The sequence below is a fragment of the Gracilinanus agilis genome, chromosome 2 (assembly GCF_016433145.1).
Source record: "Gracilinanus agilis isolate LMUSP501 chromosome 2, AgileGrace, whole genome shotgun sequence".
Classification (NCBI taxonomy): domain Eukaryota; kingdom Metazoa; phylum Chordata; class Mammalia; order Didelphimorphia; family Didelphidae; genus Gracilinanus; species Gracilinanus agilis.
The window spans coordinates 472800347-472819070 of record NC_058131.1 but is presented as its reverse complement, the minus strand read 5'-3'; the positions used below and the strand labels follow the sequence as shown (position 1 = coordinate 472819070).

Sequence of the window (18724 nt, the reverse complement as noted above, 5' to 3'; positions counted from 1 at the left end):
TGCTGGTTGTCAGATGGTGCTTAAAAGTTGTTTTGCTTTACCTTTCTGTTATTAGTGGTTTTGAGCATTTTTGAAAACGTAATCTGAATAGAAATACTACATATTGTTTCTAAACACCCTCCCCCTTACCCATAAGGTTTCTTCAATCTAAGCATGACCATTTTGTTCCTTATAACATGATTTTCAGCCCTTTTTGCAATGATGGCTACCTTACTTTGAATGTTATTTATAGTAGTGGTCTTCACACTTTTTTTTTTACTACATACTCCTCAATTTTTTACATAACATTTAAAAAGAAATGTACTATAAGCTTTCAATATTATACATTTATTGATTATATACTGAGTATATATGTAATGATTTCTATATGACATGAGAGACAATCAAAATCAGAAAGTTGATTTTGGATCCAGGATCCTGCCTCTGATATAGAAAGATAGATTCTTTCTCTCTCTGTCTCTTGTATGTCTGTCTGACTCTCATATCCTGGACAACTTATTTAATCTCTTGCATATTTTATATAACACTCTAATAGTAAGTTGTAGAAAATGTACTGATCTCCACTGGTAGAGGAAGTTTCCTTATCCAATAGTTCTTTATAGTAATGAAATAACAGGTCCAGACCCATGTACAACTGTACTAATAATCATGTACAGTACACTATAAAATTTATACAAAAATAGTAATATAAAAAGATAAGATGAATATGAAATAATATTTGATCTCAGTCAGTAGGGAATCACCAGAGTTTATTAATGTATTGACCTATTCAGATCTGTGCTTTATGAAAATTATTTTGGCAGCTACAGAGGATGAATTGGAGAAGGAATGAATCTTGAGAAAGAGAGACCAATTAGGCTATTTCATTAAAATAGTTCAAGTGAAATGATGAATACCTGAATTACTGTGCTGATTGTAAATAGAAGGAAGAGAAAAGAGTTGAGTAAAGATCGAAATAACATATTTTGGGATCTGAGTGACTGAAGTATTTGGTGATGAGCCGGGGTAACAGGAAAGATGGTGGGACCTCGGGATAGTAGTTAGGAAGCTTGGAACAAGTGTGAGTTTGGGAGGAAAGATAAGTAATGAGATGCAATCTCTCACAACTTTCCCATTCCTGCTTTTTCTGTGTGATTCATTCTGTCTTGCTCAAAGCAAAAAGGTGAAAAGGTTTGGCTTGTATTCACCATTGCTCAGAACCTACCCTCTGAGGGGCATCTGCTAAAGCCACGAGGTGATCTGGGGGAAGTGAATAAGTTGGAGAACTATATTTTTCCTGTTGGGATTGTACATCTAGTGTAGTGGTTACCCTAGTAGCAACTAGATTATAATCACCCTGAGGGTCTTGTACGTTTCCAGAATTGGGAATATTGGGAGCAAAGGTTTGAATTTGGGAAATTTGAGGGGATAAGGATTTACATGGATTGTTTTAGAGACAAGCTCCATCATTTGTCATCAGAGGAGAAAGTGGAGTTGGCCTATTTTCCTACTTACTGATTGGAGTCAAACTATTTTCCTCCGTGGGTTAAGGCCATGGGATCTTTTTTATAGATCATTAATAGGGGCCACCAATTCTTAACATGTAATCTGAGAACCCCTGCTGATCCTAAATACTTTTTACTTGGTGAAAAGGTACTAAATTAGCTGTAATACATTTTAGCAGCCATTCCCAAATTTTTGAAGGAAGTATATCAAAACTAATATATGAATTTTGTTTTGAGTTATAAGCCCTGCTTTATGTGAGGAATACATTTCTTCAAAAGTTCATTAATTTCCTAATTAAGTATACTTATAATAAAATACCTGTGAGTGTTTTGATAGATAAGTTGGTATTCAAAAGTCAAGTTAAATAATGTGAGGCATAAATGATAAACCGTCAAGGAAAGTGGATTTTAAAAGATCGTATTAATAAAGAAAAATGGATAAAAATGTCTCTCAGGAAGTGCAACACCTATCTATCCTCTAGAACAGGGGTGGGCAACCTTTTTGGTTGTGAGAGCCATAAACGCCACATTTTTTAAAATGTAATTTCGTGAGAGCCATACAGTGCTCACAGTGTGTGCTCCTGTAACAGCACCTGAAAAAAAATTGACTTTATGGCTCTTGAAGAAAGAGTCATATTTGGCCCTCAAAAGAGCCAGATACGGCTCGAGAGCCGACCCCTGCTCTAGGAAGTTGAGCAAGCTGAAAAGCTTACTTCTGAGTTAAATGAAAGTAAGATTCCTACTTCATTTAAATTAAGTACCTACTTTGTGCAGTGTCATCTACATGTTAGGGATATAGAAATGAAGAAATAATCGCTGTCCTTGAGGAACTTAAAATCCTTTAAAAAGGGTATGGGAAGAGGTCAATTAGAGAGAGAGATAGAATATTGAGGAGAAAATAATGACTTCTCCCTTGGATAGGGAAGGCTCCAGGTTCTTAAAAAAAATTAAACAGAGATGTAAGTTCCAGATATAGGGAATTTCATAGGTGGTAGGACAAAGTTAAAAAAAATTCAGAGAACAGCTAGTAAATTTGATAATAGCTTGTGCTTGCTTATATATTGTTTTATGATTTACAAAGAGGTTTAGATACATGATCTCAGTTAATCCCCACAAGCACCCTGTGAGGTAGGTAAAGATGTTATAATCCTCATTTTATAGATGTGGAAACTGAGGCTCAAAGGGATCTCATTATTTTACTCTACTTATATAGATAATAAGAGTCAGCACTGGTACTCAAACCTACTTTCCTAACTCTAAATCCATTGATATTTTCATAATACCATACCAACTTTCAGAAATCCAGTTTCCTGATATGCCAGAAATAAGGAGTTTGTATTTTAACATATGGTTTAGTGCATATATATATGTATATATATATGTATATATATGTATATATATGTATATATATGTATATATATGTATATATATGTATATAGTAGACATATAGTAGAAAAACTGCTTAAAGATTTCAGAAAAGGCATGACCAGACCTTCATATTAGGAAAATTACTTTGACAACCATAGTAAAGAATGGCTTAGAGGAGAAGAAACAGTAGATAGGGAGACCAGTTAAGAGTTTATTAGGATCCAAGAGTAAAATAATGACCTTTGACAGGCTAGTGGAAGAATGAATGGTCTATAAAGGATTTGTTTTGTTTAATTGTGTTGGAGGCAGAGTTAATTTCAAACACTAATGCCATATGAATGCTTATATTTTTCTTTTCTTTTCTAAACTCTTGCTTCTGGCTTAGAGTCAATACTAAGTATTGATTCCAAGGTAGAAGAGTGGTAAGGGTGAGGCAGTTTTGATCAAATGACTTGCCCAAGGTCACACAGCTATGAAGTGTCTGAGGTCAGATCTGAACCTAAGACCTCCCAATTCCAACTGTATTCTCTATCCACTGAGCCACCTAGCTACCCACTTTAGGGGCTATTACAAACCTTAAATGCAGTCTATTGAACACAGTTTAGTAACATGTAAAGCATAGTTCCAAACTACTTTCCAGAATGGCCAAGCCAATATAAACTATCAACAATTCATTAGTGAACTACAAACCCACCATTGGCCATTTTCCTTTTGTGTCAACTTTGCCAGTCTCATTTAGTATAAGGTACAATCTTTGATTTTTAATTTGCATTTCTCTTGATTATTAGATAATTTTAAGCCTTTTTTTTTGCATTTCTCTTGATTATTAACTATTTTAAGCCCTTTTTCCTATGGTTGTTGATACCTTGTATTTCTCCTTTGAATACTGATAAGACTTTATTCTGACCATTTTACCCTCCCATCCAGTAATCTTCTATGACTTCTGATATTTGTTTACAAGAAAATATAGACTTCTCAAGTTAGCATTTAAAGCTCTTTGCAATCTGGCTCCAGTCAACCTTTCCAGACATTTCTGTTATATTCTAAAATGCCCTCTGGTTGTTCCTCAAACTTGGCATTCCATATATGTGCCTTTGCACAAATTGATCCTGTGCAAGAATTTCCTTCTTACTCTTCACTCCTTAAAATGTTTAATCTATTCAATTGTAGAAGCATCTATTAGGCTAGTTTTTCCGTAAAAAAAAAAAAACCAAAAACAACATTGAAACATCTGGGTTAAGATGGTGGCAGAGTAAAAAGCAGCTGCTTAACCTCTCCTAACTGAAACATATAGGACTCCTCAAGGGGACATAAAAACAAATCCAGACAAAGGAAGGGACCCCACAACAGGACGCAGCATTGAAGGTACGTGGGATTGGGGCATTTCTATGCTATAAATGGGTGAAACAGCTCTACTAAAACGCGAGCTGAGCAACCCCCTTCATCCCCACCCCCCATCTACAGGGCCAAAGCCAGCACACAAGAGCTAGAGCAAATTTGGGGCATCATTAAGTCCTTTATAGCTACCTGGGGTTACCAGGGCCTGTTCCTGAGAGCAGCAAGACTTAAGACCCCAAGAGGCTAAAGAACGGGAGGACTTTGAACACAAACCCTCAGTGCAGGCACGGTCGTAGCTGCAGACTCGGACCTTGGGTGGGGACCTGAGCGCAGGCTCGGACCTTGGGTGGGGACCCAGTGCAGAGGGGTGCACGACTGTGGAAGCAGCTCCCTGAGACTATTAAAGGAGCTTTGGGCAGAGGAACAAGCAAGGGGACCACCAGGAGGCTTAACCCTGAGAACAACTAGACCTGAGACCTCAAGAACCCAAAAAGTGCAGACAGACCCTGGGCATGAGGATAAAGCTGAGAGGGCACGTGGCTCATAAAGGCAAGCCAGAGACAAGAACCCCAGAAGAGAAAGATCAAGAAGAAAACTTTAACACTTGACAACTTTTACACAGAAAAAATCCAGACAACAGAGCAAACAGCAGAGGAGAACAAACAAGTAATCATATCCAAAACTCCTCAAAAAAATGACAACTGGTCACAAGCTATTGAAGAGTTCAAATCTGAGATTATGAGAAAGATGGAAGGGATCTGGCAAGAAAATAACAGTTTAAAAGGCAGAATTTCGCAATTAGAAAGTGAGGCTCAGAAATCAAATGAACTGATAAGCAAATTGAAAACCAGAAATGACCAGTTGGAAGCCTTGAAGAACAAACAGACCAGATTCAAAAGGAAAACCAAAAGATTATAGCCAAAAACCAGTCTCTAAAGGCTAGAATTGGGCAATTTGAAAAAGATGCCCCCAAATCAAAAGAATTGATAAGGAAATTGGAGATCAAAATCAAACAGTTGGAAAACAGGATAGACCAAATTGAAAAGGAAAATCAAAAGAATATATCAGAAAACCAGTCTCTAAAGACAAGAATTGGGCAAGTAGAAGCCAATGATCTCTCAAGACAAGAACAAATAAAGTAAAGTCAAAAGACTGATAAAATAGAAGGAAACATGCAATATCTCACCGAGAAATTGACAGTCCAAGAAAACAGGTCTAGAAGAGACAATCTGAGAATCATTGGTCTTCCTGAAAAAGCAGAAATTAATAGAAATTTGGACTCCATACTAAAGGAAATTATTCAGCAAAATTGCCCTGAAGTTCTACAACAAGAGGGCAATATAGACATTGAAAAGATCCATAGATCACGCTCTACACCAAACCCTGAAAAGACAACCCCCAGGAATATAATAGCCAAATTCAAGAGCTTCCAACTAAAAGAAAAAAATATACAAGAAGCCAGAAAGAGACAATTCAGATATCAAGGAGTACCAATCAGGATCACACAGGATCTGGCAGCCTCCACACTACAAGACCACAAGGCTTGGAATATGATATTCAGAAAGGCAAAATAACTGGGTCTACAACCAAAGATCACCTGCCCATCAAAACTGACTATATACTTCAAGGGGGAAGTTTGGGCATTCAACAAGATAGAAGATTTCCAAGTATTTGCACAGAAAAGACCAGGACTAAATGGAAAGTTTGATATCCAACCACAAAAACCAAGAGAAACATGAAAAGGTAAATAAGAAACAGAGGGGAAAGAAAGAAAATTCTTTTATATTTGCCTCTTTAAGGGCATCAATAAGATCTAATTATTTGTATTCCTATATGGAGAAATGTTATGTGTAATTCTCTGTAGAGAACTCTATTCACTATTATAGTATCCACTATTATAGTAATTAGAAGAATTATTCACAGGGAGAGGTTGGAGTACTAAATGGTCTAAGATGATAAGGGGGTGGGTGGGAAAGAGGGGGGTGAATAGTAGAGGACACCAAGAGAAACTTGAATGAATAAAAAAAATAGGATATTCTATTACACACAAAGAGGGCATAGGAAGGGGAGGGGTTGAATACTATTATAAGAAGGAGAGGAAGAGAGCATTATTAAGAGGTAATATTTAAACCTTACTCTCAGTGTAATTAACCCTGAGAGGGAAGAATAGCTATACCCATTGATATATAGAACTCTATCTAACCCTACTGAGAAAGTCAGAAGGGATAAACCAAGAGGAGCAGAGGAGTGGGGAAGTTAAAAAAGGGTGGGGAGGAGAAGGGAGAGGGAATTCATTAGGTCTTAAAAATAAAAAGGAGAATAACAAGGGAGGGGGTAGAAAGGGTAGTAAATCAAGGGAGGGAACAAGGGTTACTGGTTTAAAATAAATCACTGGTTTAAAAGGAAATAGCCTAAGAAGAAGGGGTAAAACTAAGAGAGGATACCAAAATGTTGGGGAATACACAACTGATAATTATAACTCTGAATATGAATGGGATGATTGATTATACTAAATTAAAAAGCTTTTGTACAAACAAAAACAATGCAACCAAAATCAGAAGGGAAGCAACAAATTGGGAAAGAATCTTTATAACAAAAAACTCTGCCAGGGGTCTAATTACTCAAATATACAAGGAGTTAAATCAATTGTATGAAAAATCAACCGTTCCCCAATTGATGAATGGGCAAGGGACATGAATAGACAATTTTCAGATAAAGAACTAAAAACTATCAATAAGCACATGAGAAAGTGTTCTAAATCGTTAATAATTAGAGAAATGCAAATCAAAACAACTCTGAGGTATCACCTCACACCTAGCAGATTAGCTAAAATGATAGTAGGGGAGAGTAATGGATGTTGGAGGGGATGTGGCCAAATTAGGACATTAATGCATTGCTGGTGGAGTTGTGAACTGATCCAACCATTCTGGATGGCAATTTGGAACTATGCTCAAAGGGCTATAAAAGATTGCCTGCCCTTTGATCCAGCCATAGCATTGTTGGGTTTGTACCCCAAAGAGATCATAGATAAATAGACTTGTATGAAAATATTTATAGCTGTGCTTTTTGTGGTGGCAAAAAACTGGAAAACAAGGGTATGCCCTTCTATTGGGGAATGGCTGAACAAACTGTGGTATATGCTGGTGATGGAATATTATTGCGCTAAAAGGAATAATAAACTGGAGGAATTCCATGTGAATTGGAAAGACCTCCAGGAAATGATGCAGAGTGAAAGGAGCAGAGCCAAAAGAACATTGTACACAGAGAACCTGTACTAGCAGCAAAGGAATGGCCTAGGACAATTCTGAGGGACTTATGGAAAAGAATGCTATCCACATTCAGAGGAAGAATTACAGGAGAGGAAATAGAAGAAAAGCAACTTGATTGATGACACATGTTAAAACCAGGGGAAATGTGCATCAGCCATGGGGTGTGGGGAGGTAGTCGGGTGGTGAAGGGGAAAGTAAGAACATGAATCATGTAACCATGATAACTTTTCTAAAAAATAAAAAGTATTTAAAAAAACAACATTGAAACAAGAGCAGCTAGGTGAGAATCAGGACTGGAAAATGGGAGGTCCTTGGGTTCAAATTTTTCCTGAAATGTTCCCCAGCTGTGGGACCCTGGGTGTCACTAACCCAAATTGCCTAGCCCTCCCCACTCTTATGTCCTAGAACCAATATTTGGTATTGATTCTAAGACAGAAGATAAGGGTTTTAAAAAATAAGATAGTATTGAAATTACTCTTGAAACTCCAAGACCAAAATTCAAGCCATTGATCTAACTTCTTTTTTTATCTAAAGTCTAAAAACCAATCAGGAGCTCTTCTAGACCACAGGGCATAGGCATGCTGTTTAGGGCACCACTATGAAAAATGCTAGATAGAATGCTCTAGCCAACTAAATTAGTGCTGTATCCTTCCTCAATAACCTTCCCATCCTCTTACCCAGTGGACTGTCTGTAAATGCTCTAATTTAATTCCAGTCCTGAACCTAAATCAAGAGTGGCCCAAAGTAGCCTCCTACAAGGGTCTCCTTAGTTGAAACCTCCTATTTGAAAATTTTCCTGATTTTTATTAGTTATTAGTGTTCTCTCTTCAAATTGTATTTATTTATATGTTTACATGTTGTATTCTCCAGTAGAAAGTAAGTTCCATGAGGGCAAGGACTATGTTTTTTTTTTAATCAATAATAAATAACTATCATTTTTATAGTACTTCAAGTGCGAAGCACTATACAAATATTATTGCCTCATTTTATCCACACAATCCTGGGGAGGTGGATGCTAGTGTTATTTCCATTTTACAGATGAGGAAACTGAGATTAACAAGTTATGTGACTTGCTTCAGAGTCACACAGCTAAGAAATGTCTGAGCTCAATTTGAACTTAAGATCATCCTGACTCTAGCTTCATTGTGCCTCCTAGCTACAAGACTTCTTATAGTTTAGTTTTGCTGAACAATAGGCATACAGACTTCTCATTATGAACTCATAAATTATCCATCTAGAATGACAGCAGGGAAATAGGAACATTATATTAACTTGTTTTTCCCTGTGTGTATAGATCCAATTTCCCTGTGTATAAGATCAAATTTTTCAAGAGAGTTTTGAATTTCAAATAAAAGACTCAGTAATATTTCAACACTTGATAGAACCACCATGATATAATCTGCAAACAAGTACATCTGGAAGACTTTACCAATAGAGAACCCTTCTTCAATTTAGAAGTGTTGAATTCTTTGGTTGTCATAAATCTTCCTGTTCGATACTTTTTTTGATATTAATGATCAGAGGATATCTTTTATTATCTTACAAAGAATATTGATATGTGCATGACAGACTTTTTTTTGGGAAGAGAGCCTTTAAGATATTTTGCATGTTCATACTCTTTGACCCAGAGATTACATTGTGAGGCATATTTACACCATGGCTGAACAAACTGTGGTATATGCTGGTGATGGAATATTATTGCACTAAATTAATTAAATAAATGCACTAAATAACAAAAGGAAGCTCCCATTCTTAAGTAAAATATTTTAAGCAGCACTATTTTTATAGTTGCAAAGAACTGCCCATTGATAAGGTAATGGCTAAGCAATTTGTACAATATTATTGTGTAGTAATAAACAATGAATATGATGGATACAAATAAGCACAGGAACTCTTCTGTTGATTGATGAAATAGATGTAGGAAAATCATATACACAAAGACCACAACATAAATGGAAAGAAAAATGGCAAAACAATCAAAAAAGCTACAATATTATAATGACCAAAGTTGGCTCCTCCATGAAAGACACGAGAAGATATACCTCACACTTCTTTACAGAGGTGGAGTGGGGGTGGGGGTGGAGGAAATATGGCATATAAAGAATGACTCAAGGAACCTAGGTGATCTAAAAAGTTCAAAATTATTTTTAAAGCCAAAAAAAGGTGTTATTTTGCTCTGCCATGTCAAATGCTATATGTAAATATATTGTTAACAAAAAATAAGTGCTTTTCTTTGTATTTTTCTTGGGAATTTTTTTTCACTCTCTTATTCTAACCCCTGCCCCCATTAGACTGAGTTTCTTGAGGTCAGGACCTGTTTTTCCTTTGTATCCCTAGTGCTCAGCACACTTCTTGGCACAGAATAAACACTTAATATGTGCTGCCCACTGACTTTTTATACTTTTAAAAATTATTCTGTTACGGTATAAAACATTAGCTGTTTAAATTCTTACTTGGTTCTACCAATAACTAGAAAACTATGAGTGTGCCTCACTTTGTGCACTAGATGTTTATACTGATTCATCATTAAGATGGCGGCAGCTAGGTAGCACAGTGGATAGAGTTCCAGGCCTAGAGTGAGGAGCACCATGTTCATATATGGACTCTCACACTTCCTAGCTAGGTGATCCTGGGCATGGCTCTTAAGCCCAATTGCCTAGTGTAAGGGTTAAAAATTAATGGTTTGACTGAAATTATATAAAATTATGTGGTCACCAGTATTTATTATATCTTGAGAAGAAATTTATTTACAAATATTTACAAAATAGAGAGGAAACAATAAAGTAAAGAAATGTGAAGGGGGCAGAGAAGTTATCTATCCTATCTTAATCCAGGCAGAGATAATTAGCTCTCATCTAGGAAGGCTGATAGTGAGTAACCATGGGGCCTCCACCAAGATGGAAGCTAGTCTCTTAGGAAACTAGGAAAGGAGTCAGCCTTTCACTCATCCCACGAAGTAGTCCAGGAATCAGAGCCCAAGTTGAAGCCGAGCTCCAAGCCCATAATTCAAGCCATGGTCTCAGGCATAGCTCCCTCCAAGACTCTCTCCAGTCAGGAGACTATCTCCACAAGACTGACTGAAGCCAAAGGATTCATGGTGCTAAGCACTGCCCAGGGGGCAGTGTTTGTGGGAACCAGTTCTCACCTTCTGGAGAGGTGAAGGCCCCCTGAAGGTGTCAACTCTGATTATAGGATTCACAAGTTTGGAATCCATATCTCCATTCTCTGAAGGTGTAAACTCTTATCAAAGGATTCACAAGTTTCTGGAGTTGTTATCTATTGTAGGAAGTGATTTGCAAACTCCTCCATCTAGTTCAAGCTTTTGTTGGTTCAATCCAAAAGTGGACAAAGGAGAGTTAATCCTGTCTTCACAATCTAGTGAGGTACTAAGTAGGGATACTTAAGTTATTGTTTAACCAAGTGTTAATTCAAAATAGAGAGAATAAAGAATTCCCTTTTACAAGTGTAAACTCAGAAAGAGAACAAAGAATTCCATTTCACTCTAGCCCTTGGCATTCTTCTGACTTAGAATCCACACTAAGACAGAAGGTAAGATGTTTTGTTTATTTTTTAATACACTGAGATATATTTAAGGAAACCTGTGATATAAGTTATTTTGAAAAATGAATAATAACCTCTAATTTCTTGTTTTATACATTTGAATGTGCATTATTTCTTGCTACTTTCTTTTCATTGAAAAGTTCTATGTACTCCTGTTTTGTTTTTTAAACACTTACCTTCTGTCTTAGAGTAGATGAGTATTGATTCTAGGGCAGAAGAGCACTAACAGCAAGGTAATTGAACCTGGTATCACACAGCTAGGAAATGTCTCAAGCCAGATTTGGACCTCCTAACTTCAGTAAAATTTCCACCTAATTCATACTCTTAACAAGTTTATAGAAATCCAATTCTCTGAGTTCCCTCATGGATTGTAACTCTCATTGAGAGTTGAAATAGTGTTTTATATTTCTTTGTATCCCACTCATAGTGGGATATAGTAGGTAAAGCAATAAAAATGTATGGATTAACGTTTATAATGTAGGTATATTGCAATTGCAATTAAAATGTATTTTAAAATTTTGTTTTCAATTAGGTGATCAGCTGTAAAGGTCAGCACAGTATCTCTTACACTTTGTCGAGAAATCAGACAGTAGTGGTGGAGTACACACATGATGATGATACTGATATGTTTCAGGTAACTACAGTTTTCAAAATGGACACTTTATTATTTAAGCAATTTAATAATCATTTTGTTTTTCTTTTCAACACTTCACCCTTTTGATGTGGAATCTGAATTTCAAATTGACCTATGTTCATGTCTGAAAGTAGAAGTGGTCATAGACAGTCCAAAAATAATTTGTATTATCAAAATATTTGGGTTTTGAAATCATTTGAATATGGAATTCATCTCAAAACAAAAATGAAATTATTCTATATTGGTGTGACTCAAGATAAAACTGGAAAATGGGTTTTCTGCCCTTCTCCTGCTTCTCTTCTAGACCCTACCTTCCATTCATGTTGGCAATAGATAAATTGCCTGTTTCTGGCCCTGATAAAAATCACTATCCTACAAGAGCTGGTCCCACTTTGTAAAATTTTTGATTTACCAGTTTTGGGGGAGAATAGCTGCTTTGATTTGAGTACTTTTCTTATAGTTAACTGTTCTACATATGTTTATGGCAACAAAACGCAGTAGCTGACAGTAAGAATTGGAAAGCAAACTCTTTCACAGAGAATTTGCTTTAATATCCCTTATGCAGTATGAACTTTCAAAAATGTCCCTTTCAATCAAAAAAAGAAAAGAAACAAGAAAATTAAATAAATGACTAAACTGTATTTCCAGTTGGCATTATCTTTTTTGCAGCTTCATAATCATCTTGCTTTTTTGTTGATGTTTTCTGAGATTTCTTAGCTAGCAGTTTGCAGGATTTCATATCACCTTTCTAAATAGATAACTAATCAGTTACTCTTCCAGAATAAAGGGAACAAGGATATATAACCACTCTTAGCATATCTCTTTTTAAAAAATTACTATTAAATTTAAAAGTTAATGTGAAGAATTGTACGTAGCAGATAAATACAACTGAAATAGCACAGTTATAGGCTCAGAAACAGGCCCTTTCAATATTTTCCTAAAATAAAATTTTATGTCTACATAACATTCAGGGAAAATTATTCATTAAGTGCCTCATATTTATCATTTCTGTGACACAAACTGTTCTATATTGTATTATTTGATGTAGTCACAAATTATTCTCTTCTCTCCTCCTTCTTACAAAGGCTAAAGGATTTGGTGGAATTTTGATGAACCTAATAACCTCTAAGATTCCACAATGACTTATAAATAAGGTCATCCTTGACTCCAACTTCTAAGTTTCCCTTTTCAAAGTCCCTTATAAAATGCCTTTATTTCTAATCTTCCTAGCTCAAGATAAACTATGTTTTATTTTCCGTTCATTTGTTTTCTTCCAGTCACTACTTTTGTTTTATGGAGTTAGTTTTTAAATATACTAAAATTAAGTCAGTTAAATTATTTCTGAGTATAACTCCTTCTTCCTTTGCAATTGAAGGCAATCATGAGATAGATTTTAAGTAGTTCTAGAATAAAAATTTCCATTTATAATCCATTCGAATTATATGATTCTAAATTAAACATTTATGATTTTAGGGTGCTACAGTAGCAATTCTTTAGAATTTTGAGGCAAGAGCTTTACATTTACATTAAATTTTGTCACTTAAGGCAGATATAAAAATATAATAACATATTAGGGCCATTAGATTTATAATTGGAAGGGAACTTAGAGGTTGTCTAGGTCAACCTGCTTATTTTATACATGAAACAACCGAGGCTCCTGTAGTTGAAGTGACTGACCAAAAAGGTCAGAGTAGTAGACAGTGTCAGAGCCAGACTCAAACCCATGTCCTTTGACTAGAAATCAAGCACTTTTTCCCCTCTACCACTTTATCTTCTGATTCATAGGATTATTCAGATACCTTGCTTCTTAGCTCTGATTTTTTTTTTAGGAGATATACCATCTTATATTATAAACTCTGTTTGATCTCTTTGTGCTGTTATATCAGCTAAGGAATGGTAATAATACAACCACTAATTATATCCCTTCATTTGGCAAATACATATTAAGACTTTGTGCAAAGAGTCCTTATCCTGAAGAAACTCGTACCAGTGGTAAATAAATCTGCATATCTGGGCCAGATTGCTTGAATGGAGCAACAGTTTTCTTAAAATAACTAAGAAAGGTATTAAAAGAATTTTAATTTTAACAGATTCATAAGAAGTTCAAGGGTATTTCTGTCAGCTATTAAATTATGAGTTGTTGGGGGCTCTACCAAGAGCTAAATGTTCTTCTTGCCTGACTACAGCTAGAAAATGGTGGGCAGCTTGGACACATACAAGTAGAACAGCATCCCAAATAAGCTTCAAGAAGCTATTTACTTAAATATTATTCAGTAGTTTAACCCGATTATGTTATTCTCTTGTTGAAAAAGTCACTCATGTTGGATGAAGTGGGTTTGATAAAATTTCTTAGAAAATTGGATATATCATTAAGATTTGTAAATCCTTCAGAATTGTGTTTTGGCTGAGAATGCATTGTTGAAGATCGCTCTGAGAGTCAGCAGGTTTTAAGAGTGTTATATTTTTATCACTTACTTGAAATAGGAGCTTCAGTGATAGCTGATGCATCAACTCCCTGCAGGTGCTAAATCTACAGTAGTTCAAGTAACTGCCACCCCAAGATTGCTTTAAATTATTTGCTGTAAGATATGTATTTATTATAGAGGAAGAAATCTACTTGAGAGGAGTGGTAATTGTGATTAATACCTTGCCTCCCCCAAAGAATATAAATACATTTGTTTGATGTATAGAAGATAAGAGTGCAGACTGGAACATAAATTAGTGGAACAGTTTTGTTACTATTCTGTTAAATTTTGTGCAATATGCATATTGTTATCTGTATGTATGTGTAGAAAAAGATTCAGAGAGACATACACATATCTATATATGCACTTTTAAAGAAGACTAGATAATAAGCGTTCACAATTTCATATTCAAGCCTCATTTTAAAATATTTAAATAACCATGCTTTTCATTATTATAGATAAATCTTTTTTAAAAAAATTGTTATTACTTCATTTAATATCTTTCTCAATTAATAGGAAAATTTGTCATATGACTTCTTGATTCTTTAAATCCTCACCATTTATTGAGGTGTCCAATGGTGTATGAAACAGAAAAGTTAAAAGCCTCATAATAGAGTGAGTTGGACTCTATTATGTGAAGTTTTTAAAAAAGATCTCTTTACTACCACTTCTTTACTGATTGGGCAATAGTAAATACTTTCAGCTCTATAGTCTTAATACATGGCAACAATTTCATCTCCATTTGGGTTCAGAAATACACTGAAGAAAATTTAATCTTGCTTTATGCAATAGTTGGGCTCTTGCAATTATATAAAAATTTTTCAGGAATATAGTGCCAATTTGAATTTTGCTATATAAAAATTCAACTTCTGATCTTTTCTCATTGAAAAGACCAGGTCCTATCCTGCTGCTTAAAAAGTAGCAGGCAGGCATATTAGCTGCCACCAGACTCCCACACTGAGTATATGTTATTCTGAAGCAGCAACAGCTGCTGCAACAACAGCAGTGTTAGAGGAGAGATGAGAAGAGTTTAACAATTGTATCCTATATATAAATCGACTATAATTTGGGAGGTATTTTTTTCTTTCAACTTTAGAAGTTTAGCTTATGTACCCCATTGATTTGAGGATAAATTGAATTGTTTAAAATATGCTGAATAAGATTGCTATTTAAAGGAATGCTTCAAGAAATTCCTTTTTTAAAGTTTTAACTAATTTGCTTTTATACATTTTGATAATCTTTGGGTGGGTGGATGGGTGGGGATTGGTATAGGGGGATAGTTCTAGATCTGTGATTTAGTCATTGTTGAAAGTTTTATAGATTAGAAATGCTCTCCCTAGTGCAGACCACTAGCTATTCTGTTGCTTCAAACTATGACAATGTCCTAAGTCAATAAGAAGTTAAGGGGCTTGCAGGTGGTCAGAAAGCCAGTATGTGTCAGAGGTAAGACTTGATTTCAAGTTGTCCTGCTTCCAGTTTAGCCCCCAGTTCCCTTTGCCAAATTGCTTCTCTTGTATAGTTTTTTCTTTTTTTCCTAGTTTTTTTTTACACTCTATAAAATATAAGCTATACTTGCACATTCCTATTTTTATAGAAGCATCACTGATATATCAATACATTAAATGCTCATTGCCAGAACTCTAGGTTCCAGGTAAAGAAGCTTGGTACACCAGGTACATGACAGCTTCTATTTATAGCCACATTCTGACTCATCTTTAAAATAGTAAGGTATAATTAGCATAGATTTAATAGTTGGAAGAAAGAACTGACTCTTAAGTTACTCTCAGATTTTCTGTACTATAGCTATACTATAGATAGGTGATCAGAAAAAAGAATTTTTCCCTTGAAAAACAACACACGATGAGGTTTTTCAGACAGAGTTATGTGACTTCTGGTTGTAGACTGGATTTAGATGAGAATAGAATTGATTAATTTGGTTGGTTAATTGAAGAATAGGGCTTCCTTCCTTGATTTGGGGGTAAAGAGTCAAAGAAATATTTTTCGAAGAAGATAGTCTAGAATAGCTAAACATTTTAAGAATTGGTTCCTTTTTAAAAAATTCTATTTTTTTTAGCATTTCTAATTTATATTCTTTTTAAGATTTGTAACATCACCATAGGCAATAATTTTAAACTGGCACCTAACTTTCAAAAGAGGGGAGATAGAAGTTCAAAGAGATGATCAGTTCTTTAATTTTGTAGGTGAAGAAACTAAGGCCTACAAAATAGAAGTGACTTGTACAATGGTACTTAGGTTATAAATGGCAGAGTTGAAATTTCAGCCTGGGTCCTCTGACTTCAGATCCAGTGCTCTTTTCAGTACACCACCTATTTAAAAATCTATTCTAATATTAAAAATCTATATTGCAATTAGTTAAAAATAAAAAGAGAAGGTTCCGGGTTAAGATGGCGGCAGAGTAAGAAGCAGCTCTTAACCTCTCCTGACCAAAACACACAAAACTCCTCAAGGGGACATAAAAACAAGTCCAGACGAACGGATGAACCCCCACAACAGGGCACAGCGTGGAAGGTACGTGGAATCGAGGCATTTCCATGCTATAAAAGGGTGAAACAGCCCTCACGAAATTGCGGGCTGAGCAACCACCCCACCCCCACCCCCTCCACACACAACACCTGTAGCTCCGAAGCCAGCTAAAAAGAAATAGAGCAAGTTTGGGGCACCCATTGAGTCATTGGCAGCTCCGGGGCCTGTTCCTGAGAGCAGCAAGACTTAGGACCCCATTAAGCCAAAGAACGCAGGCGAAATCTGAGCGCGCGGGAGCAGGACGCAGGGCGCACAGCGCAGGCTGAGCAGAACGCAGGAGGCTTGGGTGGAGGCAGACACAGCCAGGAACTAAAAGCCTAAGTGGGGAACCAGTGTGGACGGGTATACGACTGTGGAAGCAGCGCCCTGAGACTTGTAAAGAAACCTCCGGCAGAAGATCAAGCAAGGGGGCCCAACAGGGGGCTTGACCTTGGAAAAAACCAGAAATCAGACCTCAGGAGCCAATAGATTGCGGTCAGACACTGAGCGCGAGGATAAATCTGAGAAGCTGCTGGGCTAATGATGGCTACTCAGCCTCAGGAAGTTCAGAAGAGATAGAATAACAACAAGAAAAAGAAGTCTTTAACACTCGACAGCTTTTACACAGAGAAAATCCAGACAACCGAGCAAACAGAGGAGGAGAACAAACAAGCATCCAGACCCTCCTCAAATAAGGAAAACTCCTCACAAGCTATGGAAGAGGTCAAAACTGAGAGTTTGAGGAAAATGGAAGAGATCTGGCAAGAAAATAACTGTTTAAAAGGTAGAATCATGCAATTGGAAAGTGAGGCTCAGAAACCAAATGAACTGATAAGCAAATTGAACTCCAGAAATGACCAGATTGAAAAGGAATACCAGAAGATTATGGCCGAAAACCGAAAGATTATAGCCGAAAATGAATCCCTAAAGGCTAGAATTGAGCAAGTAGAAACTAATGATCTCTCAAGACAACAAGAACAAATAAAACAAAGCCAAAAGACTGAAAAAATAGAAGGAAACATGAAATATCTCAATGAGAGAGTGACAGACCAAGAAAACCGGTCTAGAAGAGACAATTTGAGAATCATTGGTCTTCCAGAAAAACCAGAAATTAATAGAAACCTGGACTCCATACTAACAGAAATAATTCAGCAAAATTGCCCTGAAGTCCTACAAGAGGGCAACATAGACATTGAAAGGATCCATAGAACACCCACTACATTCGATCAAGAAAGGAAAACACCAAGAAATATCATTGCAAAATTCAAGAGTTTCCAAGCAAAAGAAAAAATCTTACAAGAAGCCAGAAAGAAACAATTCAAATATCAAGGAGCACCAATCAGGATCACACAGGATCTGGCAGCCTCCACGCTAAAAGACTGCAAGGCGTGCAATACAATATTCAGAAAGGCAAGAGAGCTGGGCCTGCAACCACGGATCAACTACCCATCAAACCTGACTATATATTTCCAGGGGAAAGTATGGGCATTCAACAAAATTGAAGAATTCCAGGTATTTGCACAGAAAAGACCAGGGCTAAATGGAAAGTTTGATATCCAACCACAAAAATCGAGAGAAACCTGAAAAGGTAAATAAGATACAGAGGGGAAAGAAAGAAAACTTATAATTTTTAAATTTGCATTTTTAAGGGCCTCAGTGATATCTAATTATCTGTATTCCTATGTAGAGAAATGTTATGTTTAATTCTCTGTAGTGAACTCTATTCACTATTATAATATTCACTATTATAGTTATCAGAAGAATAACTAGCAGGGTGAGGGTGGAACACTAAATAATCTAAGATGGCATGGGGGATGGGAAAGAGGGGGTGAATAGCAGGGGACACCAAGAGAAACTTGAGTGAATAAGAAAATAGAATATTCTATTACACACAAAGAGGGCATGGGTGGGAGAGGGGACAAATACTATTATAAGAAGGAGAGGAAGAGAGCATAAAGAGGTAATAATCAAACCTTACTCTCAGTGTAATCAACCCGGAGAGGGAAGAGTAGCTATACTATCCATTGGGAAATAAAACTCTTTATCTAACCCTTCTGAGAAAGTTAGAAGGGATAAACCAAG

At 36.1% G+C, this 18724-nt stretch overlaps 1 protein-coding gene across 1 annotated transcript in view; it reads left to right on the top strand.

Moving 5' to 3' along the window:
• Window positions 1-18724, top strand: part of PELI2 (pellino E3 ubiquitin protein ligase family member 2) — a 133810-nt gene that overhangs the window by 90679 nt on the left and 24407 nt on the right. The window contains exon 3 of the mRNA XM_044664896.1: window positions 11553-11654. Coding sequence (XP_044520831.1) covers window positions 11553-11654 — 102 coding nt within the window. The remainder of the gene's footprint in view (window positions 1-11552; window positions 11655-18724) is intronic.